At 37.6% G+C, this 15,267-nt stretch overlaps 1 protein-coding gene across 1 annotated transcript; it reads right to left on the reverse strand.

Moving 5' to 3' along the window:
- Positions 1–14,742, reverse strand: SS18 (synovial sarcoma translocation, Chromosome 18). The gene is made up of 6 exons (XM_012943150.3): positions 14,606–14,742; positions 8,113–8,204; positions 6,455–6,992; positions 4,959–5,019; positions 2,445–2,507; positions 1–688 (listed from the first exon to the last, which is right to left on the reverse strand). The coding sequence occupies exons 2-4, from the start codon at positions 8,167–8,169 to the stop codon at positions 4,979–4,981; spliced, it is 636 nt and encodes a 211-aa protein (XP_012798604.3). The 5' UTR covers positions 8,170–8,204; positions 14,606–14,742; the 3' UTR covers positions 1–688; positions 2,445–2,507; positions 4,959–4,978.
- Positions 14,743–15,267: the final 525 nt, after the last annotated feature.

A 15,267-nucleotide genomic window follows, 5' to 3' on the forward strand; every position in this document is an offset into this window, starting at 1 on the left:
GTGAACAGTTCATACACCTTAATCCATTTATTTTGCCAGATAGTGATAGGGATTAATAGAGCATTACTGGTATCAAAAAAAGAGAATACTAGTATTTATCGCTACTAGATCATAACATTTAATTGCATAATACTGTATAGACAACGGACATTTGAATTAACTGTTACACACGTTTATTTACAGCATAAATCGGAAATAATTTGAAGGGAAAAGTCTTAATACCGATAACAGTAATTATATGACATTGAAATGATGCAATAAATTTACACTTGGTTCAAAAGAATAAAAATATATTTTACTGTTTTTATGGTGATACAAGTTGTCACTACATAAAGCTTTTCGGATACGTTGTTCCTAAATTATTGTTCAGTCCAGTTTGAAAAGGCGTAAACATTCAAATATAAGTTACATTATGATATTTTTTGAAAATCAGAAATTCGGGAGTAAAACACTTATTCGCCTTACATTATCTTATTAATTGCTTTTAAAAACAGAAAAAAAGGTGATTAAAACTGTCACATAGCTCTAAAAAAAACGTTCGTTCATAAAAAAAAAATTAAGGATTGGACGATAAGATATTGAAAACTGAGCAATCATATTCAAAATTATTGGTCATTCATTTTTTTAACGTCAGGGTTTAGGTTAGTCTAAACGAATCAACATAACTGAACAGTATGAATACATCAACCTTGAGGAATAGAGAAGAAAAATGTATATTAGTCAAATAAACCGATTGAGTTTTAGCAAATGATAAATTTGGAAAATAGTGACAAGTATTTCTAGTGGGAAAAATCTGGATTTGGAATCTAGTCCGCTTAAAATTGACTATTAGTGTACTTGCCTTTATTACAGAAGGATGAAATTGCATGTATAACAGGAATTTGTGAAAAGAATTATTTTAAGTATCCACTATACCAAAGAGGAAGGACAGACGACAGAATTCAGTAAACAATTGCGAGTACATAATATAAAACAGTTTACTATCAGTAAGAAATGAGTTTACTTTGGTTTCAATTCAATGTCAATCCGAATAACTATTTTGGACAGTGACTCAGGTTTGTATCATTAATGTCTTGTTAATGAAGAACATCAACAGGCTCTGTTTCCAAGTTATAGTGCGCTCCAGTTGCCAGCACCTGCGTAACAACTTGGACCCGAATAAATAACAAATATTAGTTCATTTCTTTTTGGTCGTGACAACAACGTAGTACTGGATTCTCTTTGTTCATAGAAAGGTTTTAATTTACATTACCTTCCAATCTACTATTTCAAACAAGTGTTCTCTAAATACATACCTGGTTTATTATATCTTTAGTATTCCAATTCTTGAAATTTACATAATTTAGATAAAATAGCTGAAGAAAATACAACTAAATAAACAATCAATCATATAAAACTTTTTGGTTTGGACTTGTTAATTTATCATTCTCAATTTATTAACAGTCTGTAAAGGATACTATATTATGTCGAATAAGCATCTCCGTTTCAACGAAATATTTCACTTATGGGCTTTGTTGAGAAGTACCATCTATTAATACTAGTACATTATTTATGAAATTATGTCCATCAATCCGAAATTAATTATGTTAGAGATTGTCCCTTAAAAAAATAAGTCGGAGAAATATTCTAAGCGAAGTACTGAACAAGCTTTTGATAAAAGTCAAGACATATAAACTAGAGACGTCGGCGAATTTATACAAGGGATCAACTAACTGGTCGAACTTATAGCCAATTAGTTCAAACGCCCGACTTTTATACACTGAATTAGATATTCGAACAGTAGTGTACGTATATTGATTTACGGAAAACTACTTAGAGTCAGGTTATTTACAAATATGTATCTGAATACTTATTATCGATATTTTGACTACCAAAATATACGTCAAATTTGTAGTGAAATCAATGTCTAACTCATATTTGATATTTCCATGAGACCTGAATTCGATTTCATCTGAAGTTGTAGGTGTGCAATACTGTTAAATATCAATGTTCCCTGATATTTTGGCAGGTTTATGATATAAGTTACTTTTATAAAATTACTTTAGCTAAATGTGAGAAAATTGACAGTAAAAAATACATACATGTGAATATTATTGGCTCCAAAACGCATATAATAACTTACACGTAACGGCAACCATAAAGAAATCTTTCTATTTTATTTATCCTTTTAAACTAAACTTCACTATCCGTTCTTTTTTACTATAAATTAAGAACTTTCAAGTGAGAAAGACAAACCCTTATTATCTCGACGCATGATGTCAAGGTTATGCATCAAACACAAAAACAGATTGTGTGCGTAAAACAAACACAATTCACTTAATCTTTTCAGACAATACGCAACGTACATTAGAGTAAAGTATAGTACACAAGGGAGCAGTAGTCCAGTGGTTACGGTATTTGACTTTCAGCCACTAAGTTCCAGATTCAAACCCCGTTTAACTTACTTTGGTTTGGGCAACCCCGCAGAATCATTAGCCACATACTTAGTGTGACTCATTTCCAACTATCTGGTGGAGTTAATGTAATTTTTTATTTAAAAAAAAAACAGTACACAGTCAATATTCATTCCTTTTACAATAAAATAAATACTGAATTGTAAAATATCGCACGAATGCCTGTTTTGTAGTTTGTACATTTTCATAATAGATTTTGGCAGATATTTTATAAGCTTAAACAAATTATGGACAAGCATAGAATCTGAGCCTTTATAGTACCGTATAATTGCGAAAATCAGGTGATCACTACTTTAGGATAAGAGTCATTTGTAAGCCTATTTTTTGTAAAATAATTAGTTCTTTGTTAATTTTTGTATACCTATTGTTATATCCGAACGAAGATTAAATCACGAGTAACTTCTGAGACATGTTCATTGACTAATATTATCTATACATTCTTATGGTATAACTATTCAATAAATAGATTATCTATATTTATATTCCTCTTATTGTGGGCTTTATTTTGACCAATAATTTATTATTGTACAATTTACTGTTCTTAGGCTATGTTCAGTTTATTGACTACTGCCTCCCACGTTCACAGTCACTTTTTGGCTTTATTGTGTATGAATGTTATTTCCTATTTTATGGTGCGTTGCGGTCTGTTTGGTTGATATACAAACTCAGTATGTCTGAAATAAAGGATTCGATTCGATTCGCATAGTGGAAGCTGGTATTGGTGTCTTGGACTCAAGTGGACGGGCTAGGCGGACATAGGACCAATAGGGACGCTAGGCTGCCCATACCGGTCGAACGTCATTGGTTTGGCACAGTGCTAAGATTTTATAAGTCGTATTTTGATTGGTGGATAAACCACGTGATAAAAAGGCGGACATAAAGTCGCATTACCTGTAGTCGAAAAATTGGAGTACACTAAACTTTACTAAAATCAAACTACGGACTTTTAAAATATTTACCACCCATAATACTGACACAATGATGTGGATATTAGGCATTAGTAATTCATTTTATAACCGGAAACATCACTTCCGCATTTTACCTAAAGCTTGAATATAATTAAACTTCGATATTAATCTCCACTCCTCAAGAACGGAAAACAAGGAGGCAACAATCAACAACGGACGAACAAACCCAGAGAAAGTCAACGAACAGGCCGAATATACGGAAGCAGATAGACAAGTGAAGCGGGACATTAGCGATGACAAGGGTAAATATGCAGAAGACCTACCAGCTACACCGGAGAACGCTGTAAGAGAAGGACACATGAGAGAAATGTGTGGCACAACCAAGAAGCTTGTAGGGAAGTACAGTGGAGCACAAAGACCAGTCAGGGACAAAAAAGGGAAACTAAGCACTGGAACGAGTGGGTAGAGCACTTTGAAGAGATCAGCACCACTGCACTCAACGGACATCAAAGCATCATACAGAGACTTTTTATAGATGATATCCGACTGGGAATAGGAGGAATTAGCAAGGTCATCAAACAAATACGGAATGCCAAAGCAGTATGGCCAAACAACACATAAGCTGAAGTATTAAATTCAGATATAGAGACAACTGCAAACATATATGGAAGAGCAACTGCCCAGAGATTGGAAAGACGGATAACTCACCAAGATACCGAAGATCTTAGTAAGTGTGAGAATTACAGAGGAACCATAATACTGTCAGTACCAGGCTAAATATTCAGCTGTATTTTGCTAAACCGAATGAAAGATCCACTAGACGCCCAACTTCCAGATCAAAGAACTGGCTTTCGCAAGGATCAAGCACATAACAGCTTAGCCGCATTACTGCCAACCGTTTTTCAATAATCAATCGAATGGAACACATCCCTTTACATCAGCTTCCTTCATTATAAGAAAGTAATCAGCATTGTGTATAGGGAAACCTTGTAGAGAAATCTTTGATACTATGGCGTACCTGAGAAGATTGTCACCATCAACTTATGATAATGACTGTTAGCAGTTGTGAGAGAACTCATACACGAATAACAAGATGAGTTATATATTTAAATAAAACATCACCAAGCTAAATGTTCACTTATTAAAACATTCAACTGCAAAACCATAAATTCGTAGATTCAAGCCTCGCTATTACAGTAGCTTGATACTATTGCGCAATGCCATATAAAAAGTGTGACTGAAAGCCGAGTGCATGAATGTGCACTTCGTTTCTGAGTTATTTTTTTTAAATATTGAATTATGTACAATATGTATAACTGTGACCCAATGGTACCTTCGTTTAAGGTATCATATTGGTTCCTTCACATGATTTTCTTCTTGAACAATTTTTAGGCGTAGTAACTCGAAACATTTTATAATGTAAGATTCTATATTCCACTCATGTTCGACATTAGAATAGCTATTCTCGCGTTTGTTGTAAGTTAGCATCTAGGCATATGTTCACGTTAATTTACCAGAGTAAAGCAGATTATAAATACGTAGAAAAGAAATAACTAGCGAATTATTTTATGCATAACCAAATTAAAAACAAGCTTACTTGTTTTTAATATATGTAAATTATGAAGAAACCATTGCGATCGAATTGGGTGAAACGGTACCTAGATAGAAAAAATAATATAATTTTTACTCCATAGTAAACGCGATCGAAAAAATGTGCATTTTACGCATCCAATAATTTTATAGTGGTCAATGAAGAATATTGTATATACCAATATGTATCAATGTTCTTTCTTATCATAATGCATTATGACACAGGGCTACTAAAAGCATTAAATGTGCGGTTCCATATTCAAAGCATTGCCAAAAAGGGGTTCAACAAACTAATCAGTAACTCTAACATCGGGTAAAATATTTTAGGGAAAAAAGTGAGTCGGCCAAAGAGGCTTCTCTTACACGAATTTGATAACGGTATAGATATAGACAGATACCAAATAACTAATTCATAATTGTCCACCTCACCTTGTGAAGGAATATAAACTTGCAACAGTTAAGATTATTAGCTTGGAATAAAGACTATATGCAGTCGTAGGCATTTCCAGCAACAAACTAGACGAATTCACCAACATTTCAGAAAGGTGAAACTATTTCATGTTCTATGATTTATTTATTTCAACACATAGATAATGGTACAAAGAGGCACCAAATACATATGCGCCACACAAATCTCATTCGATTTGTGTGAGGGCTAGGATACTGCCCGGGTGCCCAAACCGAAGCAGGTGGTTTTCTTAGGGGGCCACACCCCGAGCCTTCGACCTAAAGGTCTGATCCACAAGGCAGTGGAGCATCGTGAGGAGATGCAGTCCCATGGTAGCCGGTGACCAACAATCGGTTCATACGCCATTTGTTCCCTCAGGATACTGGAGCCCATGTGCACTATTGGTTTGTGATCCGGTTAAAGCGCCGGACATTCGCTTTTCGTCCTCTCATTTTCGTAAACAACACCCCCGCCACGAGAAGGCAGTGAGTAGGACTTCCCTGGCAGAGGCTATATACGCGTGGCCGTGTGAGAGCATTTCGAGAGGGAGAGCGGACTCTCCCCACTCTCGGCCGTAATAGTGAGGGTTAGTGTTACTAATTTAAAGTAATTTCCTGATAACATGCTGATTCAATTTACGTTAATTTTTGTCATGTAATGCTGTTTTAGTAAGTCCACACACCCAGACTCAAGCTATCCCGAAATGAGATAGCAGTTGAAGTATTACTAAATTGCTAAGGTGGTCAAAAAAGATATGGTGTTTAGCTGTAAAGTCAGTGATCGATTAGATGAGTTATAAAAGGCAATCAAGACTTTATGCTGGAGGTGAAAAGTGAAAGCTTCTACCTAAAAAGTTTTAAAATTCAGAGTGTATAGAAATTTACTCTCTGCCTTCTGATTAATCAGTAGAATTTCGAGATCGCATCGAATACTAGCAAACATTTTTCAAAAAGTATACCTAATAGATATAATGGAACAGAGTACTGTTAATTTCTGTAAAATCCCATTGTGTTGATAACAATAAACGTTAACTCAATAAGTGTCTCATATATTACCACTCGATTCGACAGATGCAATTTGTCCACCAGAATGTTGCACTACACGTTCGTGTTGTTGAAACTGACTAGAACCACTTATTCCCATATGATTTTGTGATGTAACTTGTAGATTATTTGGAACATGAGAAGCAGAGGAAACAAGATACTGCTGATACATAATAGGATTCCCAACAGTAGATATTGTTGTAGGACCGACTGCCATAGGTACTGGATGCTGAACTGACGAATTAACTGAAATTTGATGAGGTTGTCCAACAACAGACGACTGGGACAGATCCGATGATGCGTTAACTACAGATAATGGATAATTTGGTGCAGAGTCTTGAATTTGATTAGGTTGAGTCAAACCGGAAGGAATTGGATGTGAACAATTTGTTGGTCCGACTGCAGGCTGCGTCGCTGTACGGTCAGCAATTGTGGCTAAATAAATAAGATTACGATGTAAAACACGTTCTAATTCCACTGCTTCTTTAACGGCTCCAACTCTTTGATGTGCCATAAGACTGTGTATAAGTCGGACGTTCTCATCTAGCATCTATAAAGGAGAGGAAAATATCAAGGTATAGAATTAGAAATTCACAAAACCCATAAACACCAAAGTTCAAGTAAAATCAAGAGAAATTTATTAAAAACAACATACGTCAAACAATACCATAAGCTAAAATGATGGAATTTAAGAAGTAGGCCTGTGGTGTGCTACTTATATTGATATAAGTAGTATATGTCGCGAGTTAAAACGTAATATCTGGCAGCAGAAGATGAGGTGAAGATCAAGAAAGGAAGAGCGAGAGCACAATGGAATTTGTAAGAAAACGCATGTACAATGGAATGGAAGACAATGGATTAGTGTTTGCAACGGAAACAGTCCAGTTTGATATGATGCATTGATATTTTGCAAATTGACGATTGACTTTATGGTATTCAGATTTTATTGATTTAGTCTGTAATTTTCATGCCGAATACATCCGATTGTCCCCACCCGTGTTCTTGTTCACAACAGGCCAATTAAAGTTTAAAGATTGGAAATAGATGGTGAACTTTTAAAACCTCAGAATGACTTGCACATAAAAGTGAATCACCTTACAAAGTATTACTTAGAAAGCAATACAGTTACTGTCAACTGAAATAATGTTACGAGTTATGAAGCCAGCAGTAAAATCAAGCTGTGAGGTTGGTCAATAGCTGGAAATTTAGGGGTGGAAATCTATGGAAATTTCTAGTACTCTTTAGCATCTAGCATCAACAAGACATCTGATTACTTACTAAGGACTAAACAACCAATTCAATGTGACTAACTTTTTTCAAAGGCTGAAATATCTTTCACAAGAAGAATGCAGAAGCACTAAAAGAACTATGTATATTTCCCAACAGAGATAATCTTTATAAAGGTTATCTGTAGAGTAGTTATATCTACAATCTGCCTCTATGAAGTGCATTAGACTTTAATTAGATGGTTGTCCAACTTTTCACGAATTTTTAGCATTAGTCTTACCACAAGATAACATGAACTATCATATATCTGAGGTTTTGACTAACTAAAAGCACCACAGTGACAATAAAACCAGTTTATATTATTAAGAAGTGGACCATTCAAGTAATTTTAAACCAAATGATTTGGAAAAGTATTATTAAACATCTAAATGTGAATCAATTACCTTCTGAATCGACGAAGGTTGTATAGGCTGCTCGCGTCGCAACTGTCCAGGTTGCATGGAGATAGTTAGAAGACTTTTAGATGGAGATATATCTATAATAATAATAATAATAATAATAATAATAATAATAATAATAATAATAATAATAATAATAATAATAATAATAATAATAATAATAATAATAATAATAATAATAATAATAGAAACAACAATAAGTTATTATAAGTAAAATATGCACTCATATATTATAATTTCGTCTATGGGATGCCCTGGTATGGCCGAGAGTGGGGTGGGCCCGCCCCCTCTTGAAATGCTCTCACATGGCCACACGTATGCAGCCTCTGCCAGGGAAGTCCTACTCACTGCCTTCTCGTGCAAGAGGTGTTGTTTACGAAATTAAGAGGACGAAAGGAGAATGTCTGGCGCTTTAACCGGATTCCAAACCAATGGTGCATATGGGCTCCAGTATCCTGAGGGAACAAAAAGGGGGTGTATGAATCAATCGTTGGTCACCGGCTACCATGGGACTGCATCTCCTCACGATGCTCCACTGCCTTGTGGGTCACACCTTTAGGTCGAAGGCTCGGGGTGTGGCCTCCTAAGAAAACCACCTGCTTCGGTTTGGGCACCCGGGCAGTATCCTAGCCCTCACACAAATCGAATGATTAATATGGCGCATATCTATTTGGTGCCTCCTTGTACCAATGTTTATTTGTTTAAATAAAATATAAGAAAAATATACAGGTTAATTGGAGCAAGTCGTAACATCCAGAACTTAATATCTTTGGAGACACGTGAAAACTATTTATAATGCTTGTGGAGTGACTGGCGATGTTTCGCAGTTTAATTTATCTGAAGTGTTAGTTACACATGTCACTAGAAATTGGTCACACGGACAAGAAAGATATTGGAGTAATCTATCATTACAGATTTCGTAAGTAAAGAACTACTTCATGAGCTAGTAAATAATCTAACTTTATCTGTTTTATATATATATATATATATATATATATATATATATATATATATATATATATATATATATATATATATATATATATAATATCATTTCGATTTAAATAATTATACCTATCATGTAGAAATAAAGTCCTGTTATATCATAAATATATTTGACAATATTTGGTATAGATTAAGAGAGTCGATACAACCATACATTTACACAAGATAATAGTATCTCACGAAGTGACCAAAACGTAAACGGAAAAATTGCAGTATGAAGTAGAGTTGTACAACATGAAGCGCAACTTCCCAGTTCATCAAACTAAGGGTTCAAGCGCATATAAAGCCACACGAATTAAAAGCTGAGTTACTTGGATATTGAGTGAAACGGTAGAGTAAGTGCACTCATTTTTATGTTCCCTTACATCTTGAGTTTTAACGTCATTACATACATTTTATTCCGCGAATTCATTCCTCTCTTTTGAACGATAATCATGTTTGGTTATTCATTACAATAGTTAAGACTACAATGAACAATATCAGAAGATCGAGTAGTCATAATCAGTGAATTGACATTTCGACACCAACAACTTATACTACAATGTCTGCAACCGAATTCTATTGAAAGTCAAAAGTCGACTAAGCACTATATGAGCAACAGATATCCCGTCATGAACAAAACAAGAATCGTCGACAAATCAGCAAGTGACCTGAGTCAGTCCTGCTAAATATAAAGACGTTGAATTTAAATCTATTAACAATGACATCAAATTACATATAGCCTGTTTTAAGTACTAAAGCCTCGAAGCTTTTAGTGATAGACGAAGAAATAATGAACAATATTAAATAATCAGTCAGTAACAACATAAAACTTCGAACGTACGTACGTCAGTTCGAGTTGCCACACCATATTAGCACAGAGATGCAGTTGTCGATTCAAATCCCGTAGTGGTAGAGGTAGTAAGAGTATAAGCAGTAATCGGAAAGATTAGGGTTTGGAGATGTTATTTAAAGAGTATAATCCAGTGAAATGAATTTGTAAAGAGAAAAAATAGAGACAAGGAGGAATCAGGAGATTAGAATTTGTGAGAACACAAAGAATGGATGCATCTGCGCCATTGCAAACGATTTTGAGCCACGTCATTCAAGGTCTCTAACCATCGGTTCCTTTCATCTCGCGGTCTCCAACCACGTAGTCTACACCTACCAACATGGCTCAGTCCAATTGTCAGTGACTTCATGAACTTGTGCCATGTTTTGGTCTGGCAGCCCCTAGCTTTCTTCCAACCTACTTCTATACCATTGAACATCGCATGTCGGGGCAGTCGGTGGTTGAGCATACGTAACACATATCCCAGCCATCTCAACTGATGAAGTTTCACTACTTCATCAATTGATTTGCCATCCATACCTAGTACCCGTTTCCTAACAACTGCATTACTTACTCGATTGTCCCAGGATATACGAGCAATGTTTCGAAGACACCTATGATCAAATACTAGTAACCTACGAATATCCTCTACTCTTATCGGCCATGTTTCACTGCTATAAAGTAGGACGGAACGAACTGCTGCACAGTAAACCCGTCATTTGGTTAGCAGACGGATATCTCGCCTACGCCATAAATGACGCAAGTTGGTAAAAGCTAGTCGAGCTTTCTGTATCCGTGCTGAAATTTCGTCAAACACCAGACCACAAGGGCTGATGAGACTTCCAAGATAAGTGAAGCGGTCGACACCTTCAACTACTTCACTCCCTATCATTAGTTCGGGTTTCGATGCAACCCAATCCTGAAGCAACATTTTGCATTTCGAGGGGGAGAATCGCATGCCGAACATGCTTGCATTGTTGCTTAGAGTGGTCAGAAGACTCTGCATTTTGTCAGCGTCTTCACCAAATAGAACTATGTCATCGGCATATTCTAAGTCAACAAGTGAATCTCCTGGTAGAAGTTCAACCCCTGGAAATTTAGATGAGGAAAGTGTTATCTCTAAAAGTACGTCAACGACAAAGTTAAACGAGAATGGAGATAGTGGGCAGCCCTGACAAACACCAATTGAGGTAGTCAATTCTGATGACAGTTCGCCATAAGCCCTCACTCTACCAGTTGTGTTGGAGTAGAGAGCCTTTACAAGGTTAATGTACTTCTTTGGTACTCCTTTCGGTGACAAACACGTCCAGGTCGAAAACCAGCCTGGTTTTCTCTAGTCTGCTCTTCACGAGCTTTAGTTAGGCGTCGAAGTATTATTGAAGCTAACATTTTATACACTATTAGTCAAACTGATTCCTCTGTGATTGTCACAAGCGGACTTTTGTCCTTTCTTAAAGACTGGCACAATCAGTGATTGAGACCAGTTAGATGGGATTGCGTCCAGTTCCCAAATTCTACCTAAGACCTCAGTTAATTTCACTGCTAATACTGGACCACCATCCTTAAAAATCTCAGGAGTGAACCTGTCAGGGCCTGCTGCTCTCCCTCGCTTCAGATTTCCGATAGCTTTTTCAACTTCATAAAGAGTCGGAGGACCTTCATTAACTTGCCATTCAGGTCGACTGGAGATCGTGGGAAACCGAAGTGTGGCTGAAGGCCAGTTGGACTGACCCCTAAAGTGTTCTGCCCATCGATCCAATCTCCTGGATTGAGAATGTATAATATGTCCATCTTTCTCTGAGATTGTTCCTAATACCGGTTTCCTTAACAAGTCTGAACAATTGCCTGCTATTTCCTATTGCCGCCGCCTTTTCCATCTCTCTTGCTTTCGCTACCCACCACTGTTCGCGATCATTGCGTAGGCTTCTTGTCAGCTTGCGCTTAAGCTGACTCCGCTCTTCATTATGTTCAGATCCAGATGGAATTAGTTTTCGAGCATCTATCAGTGCGGTTGATGCTGCTGAGATCCAGCGTTGTTCCCTAACCTTACGGTTTACCGTACTAGCAGATATCACTGATGTTTCCACAGGTTTTCGGATATGATTCCATGCTGCCTTGGGGTGGGCTTCACCTACATGGCTGCCTGACTGTTTTCCTAGTTGTTCCTGAAATATACTCTCAGCTTGACTATCATTAAGTAGGCCCCTAAGAGGTTTCCTTGCAGCGTCTTTCTTACGTCCAGTAAGACGCAAGCAAATACGCGCTCGCACTAGAGCTTGATCTGAATCTAGGCATGTGCTCCAGAATGAGCGACAGTCTTCTATCGAGCCCCTCCATCGGTGGCTGATAGCGGTGTGATCTATTTGGGTACAACGTTGGAACGAATTATGGGGTCGCCATGTTAAAAGATGTTTTTCCTTATGCTTAAAGTTAGTATTTGCAAGAAACAGGCGGTTATCTGAGCATAGCTGCAACAGACAGTCGCCATTATCTGTTCTTTGAGCTATGACACCATAAAATCCACCTAGGTGTCTTTTGCTTAGTTTACCTACTTGAGCATTAGTCACCGGCCATTATTACTACATCAGAGCGCCTAGCTTTTCGTAGAAGGTCGGAAAGCTTTCTGCAAAACTCATCTTTTACATCATCTGAGCTGCAGTCAGTGGGAGAATAGACAGAGACGACGAAGAGGCAACGACGAGTGTCCCTATCTTTCCGAGTCCTTATTGTTCCGTTTAGTCGGACAGCGCACAAACTACTGTCTACTGGGATCCACTCTAAGAGAGCTAGTTCTGCCCTAGGACTCAATGCTATACCTACGCCGGCGAGTTGACGAGAAGCAGCATCTGGGCTTCCAGATACACGAAGTGTGAATCGAGTTGGTTCTTTATTTTGACATAGTGATGTCAAATGAATGACGCTACTCGGATCCTGTATGCGCGTTTCGGAGACGCAGCACACATCGATGGCGCGAGATTCTAAAGTCCTAGCTAAGGAAGCTCCAACATGAAGTTTAGAGCGTGGTTTCAGGAGACCAGGAATAACGTCCCGCGTATTTGAATCGTTTGCCCTAGCGATGAGAAGTGATAAAGAGACGTGAGGAGGGTTAGTCGGGGAGATAAGAGAGGTATTAGGAGGTGTAGGAAGGATTTGAACGTGACCAACTTGGTCTCGTGTGCTGTTACGGGTATGAGGGCTAATGTCACTTCCCGGCTGCCCACACCGTGGAAGGGTATTTCTCGAGGAACCTGAAAAAGAAGGCAGATTAATATTGGCCTTAACGGCCTGGGAGCGCGACCACAGAGCCCAGGGGACAACTGCTTGAGGCCGGTCACGCACGGTCTTTTTGTGGGAGGTTTTTGACGTGTTAGCTCCGTTCTTCAAAGGGCCTTACCGCCGGAGACGGAAATCCGTGAGGCAAGGTGAGGTGTGACATTTTTAGGGTCGACTTCTTCTAACCCCTTCCTTCCTTGTGAGAAGGAAGCATCGCTGCTGATGCTGGTTGTCCGAGGGAAACACCTTACTGCTGTCACACCCCTCTACAGTCAGCAGTACGACTTCGCCCTCAGACCTTGAGTTGCTGCTTTTAGTCTTACCGTTCTCCAATAGACCTGCCTGGCATGGTAGGACCTACAGGAACATATGTTCCAGCCAATATAGCTCGGTTGGGTCATCACGATATGCAAGCCCGACCACCGCGTCAAGGTAGCAGCTACGGTCGGGAATACTAAACAGCACGAAAATACCAGAGTGAAACTGTTGCACTCGGTTATATAGGAAAACTAAATAACAACAAGCGTTTCGCACGTACTCAAACTCGATCCACGGTTTAAGAAGTTTTGGAACTTTCCAAACAACTTAAACCAAGATAGAATATAGGGTTTGAGCATGCAAGCATGGCATAGGTATTAAGTCACTGGTTGCGTAAAGAGCTAGAAGATAGGTAATTTAGATAACATAAAAAAGTGCGATGAATGAATTGCTTTAAGTGAGCGGTCACTTGGAATGGAAAAGGAACCTAGAACGGTTAGTTGGTGGAATGTCTAAATTTTTCATATATTACGAAAATAGGAGAACTTGTCATAAATGTATCAAAAGATACCTGATACAAATCACACAGTTCCGTACAGTTTGTAGAAATTAAAGTGTGTAAAATTTGGATTTCATACGGAGACGGCCGCTCTTGCTTTACTCTATCCACACAGATAACGAAAGGACATGTAAGAGTTAGTGATAAAAGTGAAAGTTCAAGTTTTGGGGTCGAATTTGTTTGAAGCGCAGCAAAACGTGAATCAAAGGTGTGTTAGCTTTTTATTATGTTGAATGGTTCATAGTTCATATATGCCTAGTCGGGGAGAAACCTACAATGTATGGCTAACTGGACGAAAAACATAGGCCTACGCAAAATTTCGTTTAACGTCCTTACTAACCGAGCACGATTAGTAGCACACAAGAATCCAGATGTGAAACTCGATGGAAGGATAAATGTATTGAGGGAAACAAAAAATAATATTAATTGGCTTGTGCACATAGAGTTTTCATCCCACTTCGTCATATGTTTGTAGCAAAGTTACAGATATATAGATCTTATAAGGTTTGGTATAAAAAATTATTAAATGTGACTCCAGCTTACGGTTTAGCTAAGAAAAATGATGAACTTACATTAAAAATGAGATTGAAAACCAACAACCAGTAATCACAAGTCAAAGAAGTCGATATGTTTGACTGGACGCTTCCAATTCATGGCCTTGATGGTGGATGTGTAAAACGTATGAAGTATAACAAGTATGTTGGTTTTAAGAAGAATCGAATGTATCTTTTTGAAGCCTCCATATAAAAAGTGATATATACGTAACAATCTCTAATTAAAGAATTGTTGGTAAATTGGCATGACACGCTATTCATACTCCTGAAGAATAGTTGAATTTGCCTGTTTGAACTCTTGAGAAGCTGTTATTACCACCCCAGTCTATAGGGAATTTCAAGTCCTAACTATTTGTACTCATTGTACGATATGCTTACAGAAAAGTCTACAATTCTGAATCTCTAATGTATAAGTGTTCCATTCAAGTTATATGTTGGGACTGACCTTAAGTAGGTACTTTAGTAAATACCTAGAGCTATTCGGAATTCTGAAAGTCACTAAAGGGTTGTCTCTCAGTCCGCTATACCCTATTAGTTATTCTTCGTAAGGCTCAACCTCTAGTTACCACATTTGACTTCATGGTTATTCTTTGGATACGCTTGATGGCTTACTTGTCCCAAAGTAAGGAATTAAGCACTATGTTTCTACGCTCAAATATTAGATAAAAGTTATGAAAGAC

The sequence above is a fragment of the Schistosoma haematobium genome, chromosome ZW (assembly GCF_000699445.3).
Source record: "Schistosoma haematobium chromosome ZW, whole genome shotgun sequence".
Lineage (NCBI taxonomy): Eukaryota > Metazoa > Platyhelminthes > Trematoda > Strigeidida > Schistosomatidae > Schistosoma > Schistosoma haematobium.

Excerpts from the sequence above, each read along its gene's own strand:
- SS18 (XM_012943150.3), bottom strand. The coding sequence starts at position 8,169 with ATGCAACCTGGACAGTTGCGACGCGAGCAGCCTATACAACCTTCGTCG. Across the intron at positions 6,993-8,112 it reads AACCTTCGTCGATTCAGAAG|ATGCTAGATGAGAACGTCCG; the intron begins GTAATTGATTCA and ends TCTCCTTTATAG. Across the intron at positions 5,020-6,454 it reads TGCATCTGTCGAATCGAGTG|GTACCGTTTCACCCAATTCG; the intron begins GTAATATATGAG and ends TTTTCTATCTAG.